Here is a 23,588-nt window from a genome sequence, read left to right as displayed (position 1 = left end):
ACAAATAAAAGTTTACTTTTGTTTCTTGTGGGATTTTTGGGAGCAATTAAAGAAGACCTGTGGTACAGACATAATAATTTAACATATGCATAGTGACGTGTTTCCTTTGTCTTGGTGGTTACATGGCATGCCCCAGCTGTTCTTGGTGCTTCTCTGGTTGTAGTTTCTCCTTTTCAACAGTGACTGCTGGCTTCTCAAAGTGGTATGATGTGGGGAAGGAAAACCTCACAAAATTAGAAACAATAAGAAGTCCTAGACATTTAAGCAAGTGCAAGGTCAAAGTAAAGCTTAAAAGATTCTGGGTTCAGCTCATGGAAGTTTCTTTCCCCCAGAAAATTTCAAAAAAGAATGACCAAATGACATCTCTAGGAAACAAAACCTTGGGCCACTGGCCCTCGTACCATCCCATTAGGAAAAACAAAGTAGCGACGGTCTCTCTCTTACCTACGCAGCATACATCTGATCACTTGGCCATATTATGGAAACTGTTACTTCCACCACCAGCCATAACAGTTCAGACGCCCCTGGTAGTTTAATCTAAAAGCTCAGTCATCCTGTTCTTCCTGCTTTGTCAGCTTTTGTGGAGAGTTTTCCCTTCTTCCCATTAGCAGAAATTTGGTTCACGCCGTTAAACAGCAGCACATTTTCCAAACTGCATATCAAGGCTGAGACGCAATCTTCAGGTCCTGCAGCCATTCGTGAACCTCTTTAGCTTTGTTCTTGGGTAGAACATACAATGTCTGCAGAGTCCCTTGACTGAATGACAGCCTTTGAATGCCATTGTTATGTACTCATACACAGAGATGTCCACAGAGGTACATACACAGACAGTGGACATAGCGGTTGTAATAATGTGCACTGCTGGCTATTTTCTTTAAAATGGGCTGAAAATTTTCCCCACAATTGAATATTAAGCAAGACAAGGAAATTTTATGTGCTCTTAGAGTTCTATTACGGACTGCAATGCTCATAAAACAGTCAGGGACAGGGAGATTCATGGGCAGTGACCTAAGGGTGGGATCATGGGTATGTATCTAGCACTGGCCAAACATTCTAAAACCAAACTGAAAATGAAAAGTGATTCATTCTTCAGAGGGGTTCCCAGTTCCAGACTGAATTAAGATCTACTTAAAAACTCATTTTGGATATGAAAATCCACATAGATTGTCAGCCTCCACTGTCTCAGAAGGTGGCAGAGAGACAGAGAGAGAGAGAGAGACAGAGAGAGAGAGAGAGAGAGACAGAGAGAGACAGACAGACAGACAGAGAGAGAGAGAGAGAGAGAGAGAGATAGAAAGAGACAGAGAGCGAGAACAAGAATAAACAAGAACCTTCAGCCCAGAGGAAGCCAGCTGACTGCAGTGCAGCAAAAGCACAAGCGCTATTCCAGACCATGGGCACATGGGCATGCTGTCACCCACCCCTCGTGTCAGGGGAGAGGGTGGGGAAAGGGAGAGGGGACACAAAGGGCAGAAAAGAACAAGGCACAAGACACTTACAGAGAAGCACCCACATTTAGACAGACAAAAACCATCACACGCACCCACACATCAATAACCATAATGACGACATCACCCGTGCGTTAAACCACTCATGCATTTCTGCCATCAGTTTCAGACCGTGTGCTATCAGGATTTGGCAGTGCTCTTTTTCTTTTGTTTGCATTGCTCAACATGCACATATAACACAGGATTCTTCCTGTGTGGGCCTTTAAGGATGAGCTCCAAAATCACAAATGCTCAAGATCCTCCTTGAAAGAAGACCCCCGCGTCAGCCTAGTAATCGTACTCTTCAACTCACATTTATCTTTACTCTCAGTGATGTCCCTACAAACATGTTATGGATGACTGTGGCTTGGCTTTCTTTTGGAGAAAATCCATTTGGATTGAATCATGCCCATGCACTTCTAACTTTCCCATACATGCTTATCCCAATCAGATATTGTTAAGAACAAACGGTCAACATACGTCAGCAACAGAATAAACTTCATACATACACTAGCAACACAAGCTTGAACAAAGTATTCTAATGAGTCTTCAGAGGGAAAGCTTTAAGTCATTTTCTTTTTTCCTATTTTTTTTGGAAAGAAAAGAGCAACATGGAAAGAAATCCAGTCTGGCAGCTTTAAGACCAGCAAGATGGTCACAGCTGGCTCATCTAGAATGTCTTGTCATTTAAGTTGCTAAGTTATCAAGCCACTTACTATTTTTTTTTTTCTGGGTCCAGGTCACCAAACATAGGTAAGTCAAATAGTTGCTACACTGAGTAAATTGGGTCTTCAACCACAGGACACTAAAATGCAATCAATTCCATGTTGTTACCTCCTTGGAAATGTGTCCTTCTGTTTATAATGTCTGCCACATTCTGTTTCTTTTTTATTTGGACAAGTGATTTGGGGGAAAAAATTCCCTCTCAAGTAAAATTTCTGACATTATGCTGGCTCTCACTAAAGCTTTCGGCTGTGGCTACAGGGAGTGCTGTTCAAAATATGGCTAGAGCCCTTTGAGAAAATGCTCTAAGGATTGTGGACAAGTTGAGAAATGTATTTATGAATGCATTAGGAAGGGATCAGCTTGGATTACCCATAACTTCTCTATTTCTTTGCTGTTAAGAAGTCCAATTTTAAAATATGAGAATCTCATAATACAAGGCTGTTTTCCCTTTTCCTTCCCCCACCTCCACAAATTTTTCACACATCACTAGTGAGTAATATCCTATATCACTGGCTTCATGTTGTCTCTGAATAGTAAGATACTGGTTGCTTCTCACAGTACATGAATACTCCCATTTCCTGCCACATAAATGCTATAAAAGCCTAATCCCAGTGCCCATCTATAGCCCCCTAAGACCTGATTAAAGCAGTAGCCTAAAATCAGGACCAGTCCCTTGTTCACTTATTTTTCAGACCAGGGGACCACTTTTCTACATTGAATTTATTGATGACATATATATATATATGTATATATATATATATATATATGTATATATATATATATATATATATATATATGTATACATATATGGTTTTCTGAGGAAGGGTCTCATGCTAGCTTAGACTGACCTGGAATTCACTATGTAGTCTCAAGACAGCCTTGAACTCTTGGCGATCCTTCTACCTCTGACTCCCAGTGCTGAGATTCAAGGCGTGTGCCTCCACGCCTGGCTGATTGAAAATTTTTTGAGACAGAATCTCATATAGCCCAAGAAGGCTTTGCTGTGTAGTTGTAGATGACCTTGAACTTCTGATCATCCTATGTCCACTCCAAGCGCTGGGACTATAGGCAATTAGTAGCATGATTGCTTTTCTTTAGTAGTGGGGGATGGAAACCAGGGTGTTGTGCATGCTAGGCAGGAACTCTACTGACTGAGCTACAACCTCTGTCTCTACATTTCCAACACTGCTCAAATGTTTAAGGATGAAGCTCCCGTACATGAATTTTATTGAAAGGACTTAGAACTCTGAAGCTTTAAAAGATAAATGATCAACAGTTCTTCAAAGATCTCATAAAACCCAGGAACCTATGGATACACAATCCTGGAGTTAATTACAGAAGGCTTAGAACTTTACAGTGTTTAAAAAAAAAAAAACAGAATTTCTTGAACTACATTAAAATGACCCTAAAGCTCTGAGAATAATCGATAAAAGTCAGGTGGTGCTCAAAGAATGATGAAACATACCAACAACTAAGCTCATTGGAGGAGTGTAGTGGAGGAGTGTCTGAGATGTAGCAAGTGCTATTTGTATTATTTTAGAATGTGGAACTTTTGTATCTTATTTATTTCTTGTGATTGTCAAGTGTCCCTGTCCCCTTTAACTTACTTTATGGATGTTTCCTTTGTGCCAATTACAGAAAAGCACAGTAAAGTGGAAGTGGGTCAGAGATCTATCATTTCCTATCTCTATGTCAGTTTGTTTTGCTTTCTCAGAATTCCTCATGGAAAGCCCAAACCCTGACCAAGGCCTGTTCTATATGGATGGCTTACACAAGTTTTGCTTAGAGATTTCTAGCTGGTATGTTCACGAGTGTAGCCTCTAAAGAAGTCAGTCTAGGCCAGGAGATGTTACTCTCAAAGCTGAATTGACACTACATGGTTAGCAGATCAACTCTTGCCTCTTCACTGATGGATTTTTCACCCTGCATAGCATGCAAAGTGACTGAAGGAGGCCCTTTACCAAATGATTCCCTTGGATTCAATTATTAAAATTCAGTCCATTTCTAAACTAACTTATCTTTCTCTAAGCACAATCTTGCCCAGGTTAGATGTGAGCAGAGCAATAAAGTAATATATAGAAGAAATATAACTCTCATTTTCTCATTGGAAAGACACAGAAAGTTAACAGATTTGTCCCTATCCAGTAAGCCACTGGTGACATAGGGGAAAGGCACTCATGTTTCCTTGATGTCCCCAGCTGAAGTTTGTTAACTCAGTTTTTAATCACTTTTTGGTTAAAGACCAGCTTTTTATTACTTGGCTTATTAGGCCTGCACATGTGACAGATTTCATTTTGTCCCACTTCATGCTGTTCAATTGGACAGAAAGGAACATTCTCGGTTTGGACATGCTTCTTGCCCAATGTAGCATAAGCTTTATTTTATTTATTTATTTATTTTTTTGGTTTTTCGAGGTAGGGTTTCACTCTAGCTCAGGCTGGCCTGGAATTCACTATGGAGTCTCAGGGTGGCCTCGAACTCATGGCGATCCTCCTACCTCTGCCTCCTGAGTGCTGGGATTAAAGGTGTGCGCCACCATGCCCGGCTCTATAAGCTTTATTTTTAATGTATATGTGTGTGATGTGTATTTGCATGTGTGCTGTGGATGTGCCTATGTGTACATGTGGGAAGCTGAGGTCGATGCTAGGTGTTTTCCGCTATTTCTGTCCATCTAACTCTTTGAGACAGGGTCTCTTGCTGCATTTAGAACTCATCGATTTGGCAGGCTACAGGGAGCTCTAGGAATTTTTTGACTTCAGCCTCTCCTATGTTGAAATTGCAAGCAGTACTACCATGCCTGCCATTTTATGTGGAAACTGGGGATCAAGACTCAGGTCTTTATCCATCTCCCTAGCCTAAGCATAAATGTAAATGAGTATGGAGATTTGGTGAGGTGAGGGTTGGGACTGGTACAATGAAGAAAATAAAATAATGGCCTTTGTAAAGATGGGCCATATCTTCCTCTCATGATGCCAGGAATTTAAGTTGGAATCGTCTTTCTTGAGCTTCCATGTCAATTGTGACATGAGGAAGAACCTTCCTTCAAAAGTTACCTGAAACTGGGGACTGAGGAAATGGCTTAGCTGTTACAGTATTTGCCTGTGAAGCCTAAGGACCCAGGTTCGGTTTTCTAGGACCCACGTAAAGCAGATGCACAAGGGGCACATGTGTATGAAGTCCCTATGCAGTGGCTAGAGGCCATGGCATGCCCATTCTCTCTGTCTCTTTCTCTCTCACAAACAAATAAAATATTTAAAAAATTTACCTGAAACTATAGCCTATACTATAAATGAAGAAAGTAGCTGAGCCTTTAATTCAGATCTGAGTTCTTTAGACAAATATTCATTATTTGCTGCCCCATTGTCTTCAAAATTCGGTGGTGTTTTCCAATACACAAGGAGAACTATGCGACAGACATTCTGCTATGCCTGACACCAGTGAGGAGGCTCATCTCAGACTGTAACCGCTGGCCACTGAACTCACAACAGAAATGACAAGACTTTGCATCCTTTCAAGCCTTAAAAAAATGATAGTGTATTTATGAGATCAGTCTACTTGAAGCATGATTTCCCTTGAAGACTGCATTTCTTTTTCCCAGGCTTGCCTTGCCTCCCAGCAGCGCTGAGAAAGTAGATAAACAGTAATGTGATACCAACCGTGAACTGCTGGCTCTGTCGTCGCCGTGGTGTCTACAGACAGGAACAGAGGATTGGAGGAAGGGAAGAGACAGGAGGAACAGCATGCAAAAAAAGGGAAAATGGAAAAAAAATGGAACAGATAATATATGAGCAAGCTTTCAAAGAACACCGCGTGACAAGCAATAATAAATGAAAAGCAGAAAGCATCTGAAGTGAGTTGCACTGTTTTAAGACATGCCTTGAGCTCAAAGCTGCGAGCCAGTGAGGAAAACAGTAAATTCTTTGGTTCTAGGGGTCTTGCCAGGACACGTATGTTTGTGAGTCAATAGTCAGGGGAACATGCAAAGTGAGGAGAAACACCAGTGCAAACTCAGTGCTGATAAACTGTTCTTTCACACCGAGGCTCAGGACTGCCACAGGAAAACTCCGTCAGAAGGCTGCTTAAACAATGGATTCGTACATTCAAACATTGCCTTTGTTTTAACTCTACCCACTCCGGCACTGTGGTCTCTTGATTGCCAGTTAGGCACTGTGGAATCAATCACACTGTTAGGATCCCTTTCCTACAGATGCTCAGATGCTTCCAGATGAATATGTAACACACTAGTTCCAAGTTGTCCAACTGCTGTGTTACTGCAGCCGAGCAAAGCTGGTAACCTTAATTCAGGAGAAACCATGGGAGAGAACATGTTCAAGGTTTTCATAGGTTAACACACACACACACGTGCATGTGCGCGTGCGCGCACACACACACACTCACTCATTCTGCTGATTTTGGTGTGTCACAATCCAATAGCCTTCCATGAAAACACATCTGTTCACATGGTCTACCAAATGCCACTTCTAATCACCTAACATTCCACAGCTGTAAGTATGCAGTCATCCCTGGGCTCACAGTCCAGAACAGCAGCATCCCTAGGCTGGGCTGTCAGCTTTCTGCCTGCACGCTGGCTTAGAGGAACAGGCATCTTCATCACTGCTTGTGCACTTGCTCTGGGAGAAAACATGGCGTGTCTTTTTTTCTACTTCTGACGCTGTTCAAGCTTTCAGCTTTCTCCTCCCTTCAGGCTTCTAAGCCTGGCCTGCTGGACTGGCTTTTCATCACAGGAAACTCTTCCAAGGGGCTCAAGGAATGATTTTTTTCCCCCTTTGGCTAAAATGAAGTGGGATGAATATCTATCAAAACACACAGCAACAATTTTTCTGCTGAGTCATTTTAACACCATTCTTCTAGCCCTCTTCATTTAACATCAACACATCTGACCATGCTTTTCAAGTCAGTTCTGTAGCTCTGAAGTGTCTTCTTTGTACTTTCTCCTCTAGGCAAAAAGGATTGGTGCCACTGAATCATCTTAGTGAAACACTGGTGGTTGAAGGGGGACTGCAAGTTAAAATTACAAGCCGTTTCCTATCTTTTTTTTTATATATAATATAGCTATATAGCTAGTAATTATTCCCATTGAGTTCTGAGTGTCCAGTAGACTCTTTTAGACTTGATAAAGGCAATGTTTAAATGCACTGGAACATCCAACACAACTCTTTTTTTTTTGGAGTCAAAGAGCCTGGAGGTTCTGATTTATAAATATGATACTTGAATTCACACCGGTGTTCCCCTTCAGTTGGCATGCTTTCTTCAGAACCCTATACATCAAAAATTAGAGCCCTTCTAAGGAGCCAGAATTAACTAAAAGTCTGAGAGGCCAATGGAACTTAATATAACTGATATTTAATTTCTTAAGAAGAGATGAAGGAAAGGAAGACATAATACACTGCATAAGAACACAATACTTACTTACAAGTCAAGTCTGTGTGCATAAAATAGCAGTAAAAAAACAATACAGGAAATTGTATAGTTGAAACAACACTCGACATCAGATTTTCTAGATTGTCACAACAAAGGTGATACATTTCCATAGTTGAAACATCCAAGTTCAGAATTAGTTTGAGACACTTGAAATTTGGGGGGCAGGACCAAATGCATGTTTGTCAAGAAACATTTGTATGTACGGCAATACATTTTATGGGCAGACATTGGCTCCTTTCCAAAATAAAGAAGCAAAAGCAATAAACGCTTTGGTTCATTATTTTTGTGGCAGCATTTCTTATATGCTTTATTCATTCATTCGTTTATTTTTTATTATCAAATAAGTAATTAGTGAAAAATGAAACAAAAGGAGTGAAGTAAAACCTCAGGGTGAAACATTTCAAAGTCATATCTGAGCATTGACCAATGACCCCAATTTACTGTCTTCCAATATCACAACATTATGTCAGCTTCATGACGAAATTAAGCCAGGTGAAGCCAGGCATCAGCTTTCGCATGGGTACTAGACGATAAATGCAGGCACGACCACAGTGCACCCAGCTTCCCCAGTATGGGGATGGGAAACCCATCAACTGCACCCCACAGAGGAGAAAAGGGGATGCTGAGGAGGAAAAACACATTATAAAACAGCTAAGCAAACACATGTTCAAGTCAAACGACAGAGTTACTACAGTTGGAAATGGCAAACCCATGATAAGCAAAGAATGGGCGCTGCAACAGAAGCACAGGTTGCAATCAAGATTGAGGGTGTGTCTGGGGAGCCACGGACTGCTTCTCTGAGTGCACCTGATATGCAACCTGAGCAGAGGCTAGCTCAGGTGACGAATTAAGGAAAAATTCATTAGATGTGACTCCGCTTCCTACAGGAGAGCAGTGTGACAGGACCCAATTCTCCATTGTAATTGCATTATGACTTCATTCTGATGACACTCTGGTCTGGAATGACTGACCACAGGTCTGTGAAGGAGGGTTTATTAGGACTTTTTTTTTCTTTTGTTTTGGCATTTGCATGTTGTATATGCATGTTTGTATGTGTGTGGCGTGTGTGTGTGTGTAGGCCAGAAGTCAATGACGGGTGTCTTTCAATAATTCATCACCTTAATTTTTTGTGACAGGGTCTTGCACTGGAGCTAGAACTCACTGATTTGGCTAGAATAGATCCGTAGGGATCCTCTTGTTTCTGTCTCCCTGTGCTAGGACTATAGGCACACACCACTTCTCCTGGCATCTTGTGTGCATACTGGGCATCCGACTGAAGTCCTCATGCTTACACAGTAAACACTTCACCCACTGAGTTGTCTCCTGAGCCCTACTAGCATGTCTTTATCAGAAACTGGAGCAATGTCTACGCCTAGACCTGTGAATTTAGGTTGTGGAGACATTACAGGGTTTGACAACATCTTAATTGTATACAAACAAAATTTCCAATGTAAGTTATCAATGTTAAAATCAGTTTGAAAAATGATCGTGTCTAATTGCCCTAACAAATACCCTTTAAACCCCATTTTACTATTGCCTTTAAAAATAACTTTTGGGGGCTGGAGAGATGGCTTAGTGGTTAAACACATGCCTGTGAAGTCTAAGGACACCTGTTCGAGGCTCGATTCCCCAGGACCCACGTTAGCCAGATGCACAAGAGGGTGCACGCGTCTGGAGTTCGTTTGCAGTGGCTGGAGGCCCTGACATGCCCATTCTCTCTCTCTCTCTCTCTCTCTCTCTCTCTCTCTCTCTCTCTCTCTCTCTGCCTCTTTCTCTCTGTCTGTCGCTCTCAAATAAATAAATAAAAATAAACAAAAAATAAAAAAAATAACTTTTGGCCTAGGCCTGAGTGGGGGGAAGAGGTCACAAAATGTTGAATTAGATTTACAGTGGCAATGGGCTACAAAATAAAAAAGCCTAGATATGTTAGGGTCTCTGCTTTAATTTTCATTATAATAGAGGGAAATTTATTGTACAATTTGTATGGTAACCTCTCCCCAAACAAAAGAAACTTCTTCTCCAAACCAAAACCCTGTCCTCACAAGCCTAGTTAGAATGTATGAGCACAGTAAGCATTCCCCAACTACTCTGAGCTTATAATTAAATAACATGCCAAGGAAGGGCCTTGTATTGTTATGTGAAACACCCACCTTGCCCTAAATATTGACTTCTCTCCTCAGACTCAGAGTTCTAAAAGCAGCTAATGTGACCCTGCCTCAAACAAATGAAACATCATGTATATTGCCTTTTATAGTATATGTGCAAACTGGAAAAGCTCTGAAAAGTGAGATTAGAGATGCTAGCCATTTTAACCAAGTTGCAAAGTAGAAAAAAAAAAAAGACTGCTGGAGTCAACTGGGCAATAGCTGGGCAATATTTAGTTGAAACAGTCATGTGTAAGCTCCACTGTGGCCCATTCTAATCCTTTCATATGGATTCTCTCCAACTTAGAATTGTTCATTGAGTGTGACAGACTGGGGTTTTAAAACTAATCCATAAATTAGTCCGTGGTCTCCAACTCAACGGGTGCCATAAGTGAAAATGAAAATCCTGGAACAAAATTAAATTCACAACCTTAAATACTTTTTCTTACCCAATTGATCTGTGGTGCTAATGTTTTGCAATGAACAGATTCTAGGCAAGGCTGGGTGTTAGGGTGTGAGACCAGGTGTACATTTAAAAATGCCAGAGAGCCCAGAACCCAATCTCCTTGCAAGCAGAGCTCAATTGTAAAGAATTTAAATTCTCCCATTTTGATTGTCATAAGCTTAAATAAAAGCAAAGCAAGCAGTCCAGACATATTTTAATATACTTTCCCCAGTTTATTCTCTTAACTAAAGTCAATAAGGAGCCAATGGGTTTCCTTAATTGAATTCCCCTTCAGTTTGTGGTACAGAAGTGCCAGGGCAAGCAAGCAATTCTGACAATTTTCTTTCATAGCCATGCTGTGCTGGCCAATATATATCAAATATGGTTGTTTTTCTTTTTCTTTCTCTTCAACTTATTTGAAATCTATTGCAAGCATTAATGAGTGCTGAAAAAAATAACTTTATTTTCTACTGGTTTTCCAGCTAATTTCTTGGCCAAGTATGTTTTGCTTTAATTATAACCTCCCATTTCTTAAGGATGGAGAGGTGTCTAAGAACAGAGCTAAAGGCCTAAACTGGTGAACCTAAACTGGAAAATGTCACCTCCCTGTTTGAGAGAGGAGACTATGCTGCAGAATAGCAGAAGGAGAGTTAATGCGTTTGTTGCTATTGTTAAGCCATTTCAAGTTTTGTTAAAAGCTTCTTCAAAGGTGTTCACTCTGTGCTATGTTCTCCAGAGACTGCAAACCAGATGTTCTGTGGAGTAACTCAAGACTGTACAGTGCTTCCGCTTAGCAAGGAAAACAATCCCTCTGGCATGGCCTCATAAATGGTGGGTAAGGGACCAAGGGGAAAGGAGCCTGGCCAGAGGAAAGGCAGAGGGTGTGACGATGAGAGTGAGGAAGACAGAAGGGGACGCATGCAGCTAGGCAAACTAGTCTTGCATTACATACTGGAGGGCTAGACCCTTCATCCTACCCAGTCCTTTATTCTGACAACTTGAGAGAGCTAAGCTTTTACTTTCTAAGAGATCTGTATTTGTGATGTTTCTTTCTTTCGTTTCTCTGCATGTGAAAATGTAAGAAGTGTGTGTATGTGTGTTCATGAGTGTGTGCAGGTAGGTTCTCTTACTGAATCTAGAGCTCACTAATTTGGATAGAGTAGCTAGCAGAGCAAGCTCTAGAGAACCTCCAACCTGCCTCTCCCGGCTAGGGCATGCTTCCATGCCCAGCATTTCCACATGGACTTTTGGGATCTGAACTCATGTTCTCATGTTCATGTGGCAAGCACTTTACCAACTGAGCCATCTTCCCACCCTTTTAATGGCTTTCTTGATCGGCATCTAGCATGGGAACTGTGTGTATAATTCTTTCTTGAATGAAGAATATACAATTATGGAAATTGTTAGAAGAAATTGTCTCACATCACTTTCCTCCTCTTATTCTGCTTAAAATATGTGGAATTTGATGACTTTGAATGTTTATAGTATTGTATCTTTCTTTTTATCCCTTCCTAATCCAATATGGTTCAAAACTGCTTGCCTATGATGCTGCAAGTAATAGATTTACAATTATTGGCAAAATAAAAAATGTACACAAGACAGCATGAAAAACATGGACATGTATCTTTTGGGGGTAAAAACTTGAAAAAAGGTGGTTCATGTAAAACCAGGTTCATGAATATCACTAATGCCCTAGTTATGTTCCCGGCATGTCAGTGACACTCTGCAGTCTTTAATACGTGATGAAACACAGTCTTAATAGAGTAGAACCCAGTGCTTGAAAGAAGGCTATTTCATAAACATTCAGGAAAAAGATGTATTGCTAGTGAAAAGGCTTATTCTATGTACACACACACACACACACACACACACACACACACACACACACACGGAAGATAGCTCCTTCATGTCTTGCTGGGCCTTCAGGCTTCATTTCCAAAATGCTGTCTTTTCTTATCCTCATTCTCTCCATAGTTTAATGCCACTGGCCCATGTCTACTTTTCTGACACTCTTCTAAGGCCTTCTGTAGCACCTGGCACCTTTGACAGCATTGTCGCAGGTGCATGGGTCTCAACCACATAAGAATGGGCTTACAGAGCCTGTTGTCTGCATATATTCTGGGTGCTTGATCTTTACTGAGTGTATACTTAAAAGCCGAGCAGCACAGAACCCTGTACCGTGGCAGGAAGGGCAGCACAGGGGTGAACTCAGGCCCAGACCTGGAACAGAGAGCTCCATGTGCAGCTCTCACAGCTTATGGCCATGAATGGGGGCGTTTTTATACCTCATGTGCTGTAGATATTCAATGGTTTTTGAGTTCCTCTACTTGGGCATAGTCTACCAATATCATTGAAGAACAAGGCTTGTACCCACCTTCTTTATTTATATGATATGACCCACATTAACATGAAAAAAGCTTATGATATCAGGCTGTGAAAGCCAAAATAATAACGTGGGCCTGAGGCTAGGAATCATTTCCTCCAAGATATATTGGTTTTTGAGTGCTTTGACACCAATAAGAAAAACCTTGCCATTTTCTTTTCCAAGAAACAGAAAATATTTAATTGAATATGTACTTTAAAAAAGGGAAAAACTCATTTAGAAATGACCTACTTCATTCTTATGAAAGGATTTTTTTAAATGTGTTTCAGAATTTGGCCCTATAGCAATTCATTTCTTATTCTAAGGTGGTTTTAATTTTTTTTAATTTATGGCAGTCACATGTACAGTGTGGCCTACAGGTTGAGCTCCTCCCAGCCTGAATTTTATGTTTAAACTGCTAAGGGTGTTAATGACTGAGTCTTTTCCATGGCATTCTTCATCAAGCTTCTAATAAAGGGGGCAAATAGGCAAGAACAACAAAATACATAAATTACTTGAAAAACACAGAATGTTTGCCTAATGTAATTGGAGAAGAACGATTGACCCAATTGGGAGAGGGGCTGACACTATCAGCAAACACAGAAGTAGGTGACATACCACGCCTAACTTAAAGCTGACTGACTAAAAACAGCTTAAAGTAAGCAGTGTGCTCTCCTAGGTCATGCTGAATATCCCTTCATGACTGAAACCACATGGACAAGTAGACATAGTAAGCAGTGTGCTCTCCTATGCTATGCTGAGTATCCCTTCATGACTGAAACCATATGGACAAGTAGACATGTTTAGAAAATGGAAAACACTAACACCAAAGGCTCACAGTCGAATAGATACACATAGTTGGGACGTCAGTGCACAGAAAAGATATCAATGACACCACTAACTCTCATGGAAAAATCAAATGATGACCTGATTGGCTTTTGACCCAACCTTATCCCTGAAATTGTTCTTCAGTTGGAAAGGGATTTGGATGATACCATTTACTTCCTAGTTGCAAAGCCACAGCTATGCTCAAAGGCAGGATGACACAGTGACTAGATCTTCTAATACTTTATATACTGCAGAAGTCTCTTCCTAGCCAGGGCTACCCTTGGATATGTCCTCACATACGTCACTAGACCTGCTCCAAGCAGGACAGACAGGGGGCAGAGACTATAATTTAAGGGGGAACAAAGAGGGGCTTGGAGTGGGTATATAATCCTGTTTCAAGGGTCTCTAATATGAAGCATTAACCTGTTTTGAGGGAGTCAGGTAACTTGGGACAGAATGCCTCCCTAACAAGGGGAACATTTTGATTATCCAGGTTACAGAAGATAAAAGAAAGCTCTGGAACACTTCCTTTCAGAGAAGTCAGAAACCAACTATGACCTTTTGAGCTTAAAAATATTTTTCTATTGCATTTGTACATTTTTCTGGTAATGAAACTGTGACCTGGGGAATGGGTTTCAGTTATTACATTTGACTGGGAGAAAAGAAATAGGTGACTATGGGCCCCTTTTTCTTCCTTTTTAAAGCTCTGGCTTTATGTTACTGTCACTGAATTTGGCTGTGGAAGCTTTTAAGGCTAATGGTGGCTGTAATGTACCAAACAGTGCTAGAGAGAAAAGGAGTGGAAATTAATTTAGCTATCCATTTGTCAGAATTCAGTCTGGAAGATTTTTTAGGAACCAATCTAAATCTAGAGGATAGCCTGGACCTTTAAAATGGGACATGGAATCATTCAACTCTGTAACCTTTAATCTGGTTGGAGAAAGGAACAAATGTTCAATTCTACAAGTGTACTTTCTGGGCAAGGTCTGCTTTTTAAGACAAAGTACGCCTGTAAGATTACATGTACTAAGACAGTAGATCCCACAGTGTTGTTTTAGTAGCAATTTTAGTGTAATCAGTCTTGGATATGCCAGTGAGGATCTTGGCATTTGGTGTGTAGAAAGAATTCAGCTACTCACATTCAGAGTCCAAAGTGTACCTATGAGAACCTCCCATGTTAGGCTGAGCTGTGAGGTCAGCAGCTGAGACAGAAGCAAAGACAAGTTCCTATCAAAGACACCTTGATGCAGGAAGAATTACATCATTGTTCATTCTCATGATTCCTTCTCCAGTGGAATCTCCACGGTCATAAATATGATAACAATGAGTCGCAGATGTTTGGGGATCTCAGATGAGGAGGAGGTCCTTGGAGTGAGGATTTAGAAGTGTGAAATGAAGAGACTCAGCTGACTTCTGAGTATTGGCTGGGGGTGGGGCTATGGTCGGGGAATGCTAAAGGTCTTAAAAATATACCTAAGCTACAGAACAGGCCACTCACACACACAAAGTGCTTCATACTTAAGAGAAATAGGATGTTTATATGAGGAGTTCATAAGTTCTTGATTACCTTCACATGTAAGCCTGGATAGGTACCCAAGTAGAAACTTCCACCACAGGAGGTGTACAGGCCGAATCAATACCCAGACAACCTCTGCAAAGGCAATGCATACTGCTAATGGCCTGGCCTTAAGGCTTGACATATGCACAACTGGGGGATGTCATTTATCCTGACATCTAAAGGACCTTTTACAGGAAGCTTTATAAAACCTGGTTACAGGAGTACAAACCTAAAGGGCTGAGGATATGGCTCAGCTGTAGAGTGCTTGCTTAGTCGACTAGATGCCCAGGTTTCACCCTAAGCACCACCAGCAAAACAAGCCAATTAATAGTGCAGGCCTAGTTCAGCTTGCTAACTAGGTAAGAGATGAGAAACGTAGCTCTTAGTACGAAGGGTTGACAGTGTGGCTGTTCTGGAAGTCCAAGTTGGGAAGGAGGGCATCTTCTACATGCTTATGAATGAAACAGAAAGGTGTGAGGTATTGTCTCACTAGGAGGCAGCAAGAACTAACAGAGCTAAAGCAGAAGCACACAGACAAGAATTAGGAAGCAGATCTTCTAGATGGAGTCAGGTTTAGAGGGAGACATAAAAGCCAACTGATGGATTTGCAGGAGGTTTAAATTCAGGGTAGGCACTGATGGTTTTGTGACCAGTATTTAGGAAGATCCTCAGTGGTGGCTTACTTAAGGTTTCACTGTTCCACTGCAATAGAAAAGTGAAGACAACTAAGATTAGACAATCAATTGTTCTATTTCAGCAGCTGATGAGGCCTCCTTCACTGAGTACTTTCCATTTTGTCATCTTTATCTTCTCACCAACTTTTGTACAAATGGAATATGTCTCCAGAAGCCATGCAGGCCAGCTGCCAGATTTTAGGTATAAAGAGGACTGATGAGATATGCAATGTGTACCAAGAAGTCCAGGGATGAAATGTCAGGGTACACAGTTCAGAGAGTTCTTGCAGTCTTGCCAGTTTAACAGACTGAAGTGGAAAAGTCACCTTTGCAAGAGACCTTTCCACTTTCCTAGAATAATCACTTGTGCATGTTCTTGTGGTAGACACCTGGAAACAGTGATTGGGGAAGGCCTTCTTTAAGAATATCATCCATGTCAACCTGACATGGTAGAACCTATGTTTCCTATCTTGTAAAAAGAAGAAATTCCAGGGCTCCCAACCAAGCAACACTGAGCCCTATGAGAGCCTCTGGATTCGTGGAAAGAGGGGAGAGGTCATGATGCCCCATCTCCTGCCCTCAGCGATGGTTAGAAAGGAGAGGCGGTGCACATGAGTGCTCAGCATGGAAAAGATAATGACTCCCTGATTGCTGCGGTTGTCCAGGCAACAGGCCCCACAGCTGTGCTGCCAGCAGGCGACCTCTAGAGGAGGGAGGATGACAATGCATTCAACAGTGAGGCCCAAGTAGGCTTGTATTTTTCAATGTGTGGGTGTGTGCATTTTTTTTTTTTTGTATGCATCAAGATGAAATTTCAGACAAGGACACGATCCACAGCTGATACTTACCATTTCATCAGCTGTGGCCATGCAGGAGACATCAGTGGGTTCCCTAGAAGAGACGCTGTCATTTCCCTAGTGCTTTGCTTTGAATCGTAATGTTTAAATAAGAATTCCTTTATGCATATGCTGCAAAGTATCTGATCTACTGCTAAACGCTTAGATGTTAAAGAGTTCCAAGATCCATAAGATTACTTCAAGACTGTAGTCTTGTGTAGTCTAGTGCCTTTGGAGTTCCAAAATAAAGGATCAATTAAATCCTCAGGACTTAAAGGGAATGTTTAGGCCTTTTAAAATCCACACCAGAAAGACAATATACATTTAGGACATTTTCAATGGCAATGAAGGTACCATACCTGTGATGATGGTAAGGATGGTGGTGGTGGTGGTGGTAGTGGTGGTGGTTGTTGTGGGAGGAGGGATAGTTGTGGGGGGATCTGGATAAAAAAAAAACGGAAAATCAAACCCACAATGCTGAACACAACAATGATCAGTAATGACAAAACAAAGGTATGAAGACATTGAGATGTTTGCTTGATGACCTCCCCTTTAGAACCAAAAGTTCTTTTCCCTCGAAGATTTAGGTTTTATAACACACTCCAAAGCCTTGGTTGGAAAAGCTAAGAAAGGAAGAATAGCTTTCTTATTAATGAAGTGAATTACAGATGAGATGTGAAGTAGAGAAGTGAGGAGAGAGCTAAGCATGTGACTCTCCACCCCTGCCAGATCTTACAGGTAAGGCTAGGTCACCTCAGCACTAAGAAGGGACAATGGCTGTCATTTCACTTATACTTTCACAGATGGGAGGAAAGAGGGGGAGGTGCCGCTATGCTTAAAGGGCTGTGTGAGCCAAGGATGAACGTGGCACTGCACACTTGCTCTCTATGACTGCTAACTTCATTATTCTCCATCAATACATCCCAGCAGGAAGGAAAACTACTTCTGTGCTCATAATAAATACAAAGAGAAGAGAATGTCACCACGAAATATCAAGATCCAGGCATGTGAGATTTTACTGAGATCTGATTTTTTAAAAGTCAATAAATTTTACAACTTATAAATATTAATAAGTTGCCTTTGCTCATGTTAAAAGCTTGACCTAAGTGGACCACAATGATAAAACTGAAAGAACATTTTCCATCTTGTAAACAAGAGAGCTAAATATAAATGAGGTTTGACCCTCAAAGCCAGGAGCCTGAGAGAGAAGTCTGTCTGATATTTGATATACTATATATTCTTCTATCATCTCAAAAATTATTTGGGGATAAGGGAAGGGAAAAAATTTCTAAGCCCAAATGATCAAACTGAATATGTTAAATTGTCAGCAAGACTTTGAACTAAGCAATCATTCTGCTATAATAGAGCATAAGACGATTTGAAGGCTTTTGATTTTAAATTTTATCTAAAGCACGTCAACTTTTTCCCTGACACATCTGGTGTCCTTTTATCTTCAAGTGAGCTCTCGGATTGTCTAATTAATACATCAAAACTTTAATTATATATTGCACCTTTACACTGGATTTGGCACAATGTCCTGAAAGTTTACGAACTATTTTGGTTCTCAGGTTTACATAAAATGATTCCTACCACCGATTAATAATCAAAGGTTTTAATTTTCTTCTCAAATTGCTTCTCCCACAAACAGACTTATATGAATTTGATAAGAAAGAACCAACAGCAAATGATGCTAGGTTTTAAGAGACATTCCTCCTTGACAAGCAGATTAAAGTGTTATTTAATGTAGCCTCCTGAGTCCGAAAAGAATTCCATCCAAAAATAAATAAATAAAATCTCATTCTTCTCCAAGAAGTACAAATGATTAAACTCATACTTTGAAACTACCTTTTTAAAAGAACAGGATGAGGGTACTAGGTTCACTCCTTAGCACAGGCAAGGAAGCATTCTATGACCTGGGATCACCTCTGAACACACCTGCATGTGGTCTGCCATGAGAGCACAGAAAAACCAGCCAAAGGCCCTGAACTATGCACTGACAATGGTGAATGTGATTTTTCTCTTTTGTTTCGTTTACAGTATTGCCACTGAAAAGGACTATGGGACCCTGGAAGACTTCCTGTGCTAAGACTGTAATTCCATCTCTGCACCTATTTTTCAATGTCATGGCATGAAACACATAATGTCTAGAGCATGCTAAGAATGAATGGGAATGTGATTTGAAGTCATGATTATGAACCAACAGAGACAAGGCTAACAAGGGGACAGAAGTGAAAATGAGGTCACCAGTCCCTTTCACTTTATGAAAAATCAGGTCCTTTCAATTATCTTCATCACTACTGGGGCAGCTCTTGTCTTTCACACCTGGCTCAAGTAATCTGCAGACATTAGATTCCATGATTAGGTGAAACATCCATGCTCAAGTCAGTTCTAGGAGTAAGAGAAACGTGAGGACATCTTTTAAGGAACACAGAAAGCTGGGGAGGTGGCTCAGTGACAGAGTGCTAGCCTGTTTGCCAGAGGCTTGGGGTCAGTGTGCAGCATCACAACATACAAATGCAGACTTGGAGCGAATGAGTTCTGTTTGACACATAGCAGCTAACAGAACAAAATCCACTAGTATTCAGGCTCTAGCAAGCCAGGCCCTCCAAATATATGTTACTCCCAAAGAATTAAAAATATTGGCAGCATATCAACTTTTACTTTATAAAATACTTCAACAATTGCAGGAGTGTACCATAAATATTTTAGAAAGAAAACTTGCCCATCACCTTCCCAAAATATTAGGATACTTTTTGGTTTTGTATGCTGGTGCGTGAATCACAAGTACTGCTACTAGAATAGACCCATCACATCCCTAGAGGAGGGTCAATAGAACATCCTGGGTTAGGGATGTACATATATATGTAGTGTGTTTGCCTAAACATTTGGGCTTCTGTAGTTCTTGGTTTTTAAATGTGTGGTCTGGAGGCTGATCTTATTTTGGAGGGAACTGGTCCATTGGAAAGCAGGGAGAATCAGAGGAGATTAAAAGACCTACTTGGCAATGGACTTTGGAGTCACTGTATTGTGACCTTATTAACGTATCTGGTAACCTTGTGAACTCAGGCAAAGTTGTGTGCTCTATCCTGTCTTCATTGTATCATCTGTAACATGGGGTGACAACTGACAACTATGATTAGATCACGGTGTCATTATGAAGAGCAGATGAGACCAGGTGTGGGACACTGTTGTCATAGGGTGCATTCAACAGAGGCTAGCCACGAGCTACTGTCCCGAAGTACTCAAATATATCTGTTCAACAACCTTTAACATGCTCGTTGTATTAAGATACATGTTAGTAGGTACAATGAACCAAAACTGTTGTTTTTCCCCAAATAACTTGGTCTGGTCTTTTGACTCAGAGAAGCACACTAGAGAGTGAGAAATCAGTGTTATTGGTAATCTAAAGTTTCTAAAAGGAGCTAGACTAATGATAATCCTGAGCACCCACATGAAGGGACACTCCCACCAGGCTTTCAACCCTGGGCTGAAAGAGGTGCATGCAAAAGTAAAGAGAGAAATGTACCGTCTACCTCAACTGAACAAGGGAACAGAGGTAGGGCTGTGCTTTGCCAGTGAAATGGGGAGCCCTGTGCCCTGTTCTTACTTCTCATGGATTTCCATACCCATTGGGAAGAATTACTTTATCCATGAAGGGACTACTGATGACATTCACTGGGCAGTGTGTAAAGAAAATATACTCCAGAAGACTACAAATAGTGATTTTATATCTTTTAATTTAGTGCTGTGCTAAGGGAAAAATTGAAGGACTGAACTACAGAACAAACTGTGGGGCTAAACTATGGGAGATAAGTGGAAATATTTCTTACAGACCTTACAAATAACTTTTATGATATTATTGCTTTGAGATATTATTACTTGTAACTTTCTCTAACGTTAATCTTACAACTGTGTAATTCACCTGTTTAAAGTAATGTGCCCAGCCTTCCTCTGCCTTGTTGTACCTTTGGCCTGCGCAGCACAGATGAATATTGACAAGCAATGTTTAGAGATGCTGACCAATCTTAAGCTATGCTCCTTTCCTCACAGGCCTGGTTGGACTCCTGACTCAGAACAAACATGCATGCATAAGAAGTGCTGATCATAGCACTGGAGACAACAAGTTCAGTAGCTGTGGTCCCACAGATCTGGTAAAGGCAACAGGTGGGCTCAATGCCATTGCTCTCATGACCAGAGTGTATGTGTGTTCAGGATCAGCAGAGTCCATCAGTCCATACCCCTAAATCCCTTCCTTTAACAAGTGTTTAAGGATTATCCAAGGTCAGAAGTTGCTTACCCTTTGCTTATGCAGTGCACTACTTGTTCACTTTACTGGTTTTTGGCTGTTCGATAAAGGTGCCAGTGAGGACCTGTATGCAAAAGCGAGGAAGCCACAGCCATAGAAACAGAGCAGCAGTGACAGCAGATGCAGCAGGTTTACTAATGGCTTAAACTAAACTTCTCTTCAGCTTCCCTTCTCCTCAGGCTGCTTAGAGGCAGCTAGCCCACTTCTGGGATGAGGGTACCAGGAGTTAGTTCCCCTACCTCTCAGGCTCTGCTTTTAGAAGCAATTTGCCCACTTCTGTATAGGAAGTTCTAGAAGTTAGTCTTCTCTAAATTCAGTGCTGTGCCCCCCCCCCCAAGTAGGGAAAAAGAAAAACAAGATCCTCAGGTATAGACTAAGGACTATATGTTAATATACATCTAGATCTGTATAAAACATGCTTCTCTTTGATTAAAGCTGGCTCTCCTGTTTTCTTCACAAACAACATGCCCAGGTTCTAAGATAGTATTGTATGAATATTCGATATGTATAATTTATGTGCCTATGCATATATTCACATATACTTGGGTTATTTACACTGCTAACACAAAGACATGGATGTGCCTTTCATTTATATTCAAATAGCTCTAACACTGGACTTTTAACGCTTCTGGTTATTCATTCTGTGTCAGGTCAGTTCATGACTTTTTCTTGGCATAAAACTAACAAGACTTTTTAATCAGACTGAAGAGATTCAACCTGATAGCATAAACTTTAAGGGAGTTCACTCATCTGCTAAATAGGGAGTATTTGACATATACAAAACCAGCAAGATATACATGGGAAATGCTTGGCATAGTAGATGCCCAGTACATAATTGTTGCTTATAAATGGAATACTTTAACAACCCTGTGGGAAGATGTTGATTAAGAAAACATGACAATTTAAACAGGTGGCACTTGTGTCTAAAGCAGAAGTCATAGGTAGTCTCAGGAGCTAGCAAGGACCTTGGTTGGATTTGTTCTGAGTGTTTACTGGCTTGCAGCATCTTCTGTAATTTAATAGCTTCGGGCTGAAAATAAGATAGTTCAGCTCATCAAAGCAGGAGAAAGACTAGCCCAGGCATCATAGGAAAATACTACTGGGAATAAACTTCTTGAGTTGAAAGCCATGAACTGGTAAGGTTGAAATTCTCAGTCACTACTTCTAACATAATCTCCATAGCCTGTGCCTGAGGACAGCTCTCCACCTTGCCATGGCCAGAGACTGATGTACTAGGAAACCCCACCATTAGAGGGAGAGGAGGACACTCTCTGCTGCCCAAGTAGAAATAACAGGGTCCACCTCAAGCCAGGCTTCTGCAAGCTCTGAAGGAAACCAAGCGGTATTTGGTTTTTAACTTGACCAAATAGCAGCTACACGCGGATGACAGTGGGAGAGTGTTTGATCGTCTCACGTACCGTATACATACAGCATATAATCCGAATGAGCTTTCCCCACTATGTTGGAAGCCTCACAGCGGTACGTGCCATTATCTGTTTTGTTTAGGTTATTGATGAACAGGTTGGACCCAGATAGTACAGCATGTTGAGGCATTTCATCATCGACTCTCACCCAAGTAACCATCATGGGCCTGCAGAGGGAAGGGAAGAATGACAAGCCACCTGATTATTACGCACTAAGCTATCTACATCCAACCTCTCACCCATGCACCAAACAAAGCACATGCAAGGTGACACCATTAACAAGGACTCACTGTTGATACCTGAATTACAAACATGCAATTTCCATTGTTTTAAAAATAAACATGGTTAGGTGTTGAGGAACCTTCAACAGTTGAGAAGCAGGAGTCACGGTTTCTAATTCATTTTCAGTAAGTGAGAAAATAAAACCAGTGTGACCTACTCTTATGCCCTGCTGTGTGGTTTCACACCAATTCAGGCAGGACAGAGCTCACCCATTGTTAATCATCTCATTAATTAGAAAGAAAAGCAAGGCCTTAGCTAGTGATGCATGCACTAATCTCATGGCGACTAACACATCAAACATTTGCTTACTTAGAAGCCATTTGTAACATTTAAATAGATTGTTATAGCAAAAGAACTGGACTGCCACACCTGAATAGCTCTAATCCTTCCCTTCCGCTTTTCCTTCTTTCCTGTGGGAGGTGGGGTTGAACTCAGGGCCATACACATGCTTGCTCTACCATGAGCGATATCACCATCCTTCTTTCATTACTGTTCATTGTATGCCAGGATCACATTTTGTTGCTCTGGCTGGCCTGGAACTCACTGTGTAGACCAGGCAGGCCTTGACATTTCAGTAAACCCCCTGCATCTGCCTTTTATGTCCTAGGATTACAAATCTGTGCCACCGAGGTAGGGTTTCACTCTAGTTCAGGCTGACAATGGAATTCACTATGTAGTCTCAGGGTGGCCTCGAACTCACATCAATCCTCCTACCTCTGCCTCCTGAGTGCTGGGATTAAAGAAGATGTGTGCCACCATGCCCAGCTAGCTAGCTAGCTAGCTTTCTTTTTTTTTTTTTTTTTTTTTGAAAAACCACCTTTCATTCTCCCCACCTAAAGTGCCATTTGGCTCTGATCACCTTGTCCAGTGGCCCCTTTGCCAGCAACTACACTTTTGGGTTAATGGAGTACATCTCCATGTAGATTCCTGAGGTCCAATGAGGTAAACTGCTTACCAGAAACATGTTTTAGTGATTTAAAAATACCACACACATCTTAATATACCTATTAAGATAAAAATTCACAAGATGCTTTGGAGGGAAAAATGCACACACACCAAGTACCATTCAAACTC

The 23,588-nt window shown here is 41.1% G+C and overlaps 1 protein-coding gene across 8 annotated transcripts in view; it reads right to left on the bottom strand.

The window, feature by feature from the left end:
* Window positions 1–23,588, bottom strand: part of Cadm1 (cell adhesion molecule 1) — a 371,074-nt gene that overhangs the window by 28,429 nt on the left and 319,057 nt on the right. For 4 of the 8 annotated variants that reach the window (XM_045144994.1, XM_004666445.2, XM_004666446.3 and 1 more), the window contains exons 7-9: window positions 22,227–22,399; window positions 16,862–16,942; window positions 5,870–5,902 (exon numbers count right to left, since the gene is read on the bottom strand). In XM_045144994.1, the coding sequence (XP_045000929.1) occupies window positions 5,870–5,902; window positions 16,862–16,942; window positions 22,227–22,399 (287 nt within the window). The remainder of the gene's footprint in view (window positions 1–5,869; window positions 5,903–16,861; window positions 16,943–22,226; window positions 22,400–23,588) is intronic. The other 4 variants (XM_004666447.2, XM_004666449.2, XM_004666448.2 and 1 more) reach the window with 3 other exon arrangements.

The sequence above is a fragment of the Jaculus jaculus genome, chromosome 3 (genome assembly GCF_020740685.1).
Source record: "Jaculus jaculus isolate mJacJac1 chromosome 3, mJacJac1.mat.Y.cur, whole genome shotgun sequence".
NCBI lineage: Eukaryota > Metazoa > Chordata > Mammalia > Rodentia > Dipodidae > Jaculus > Jaculus jaculus.
The sequence above is the reverse complement of the archived record's forward strand: the minus strand, read 5'-3'. Positions and strand labels throughout refer to the sequence as shown.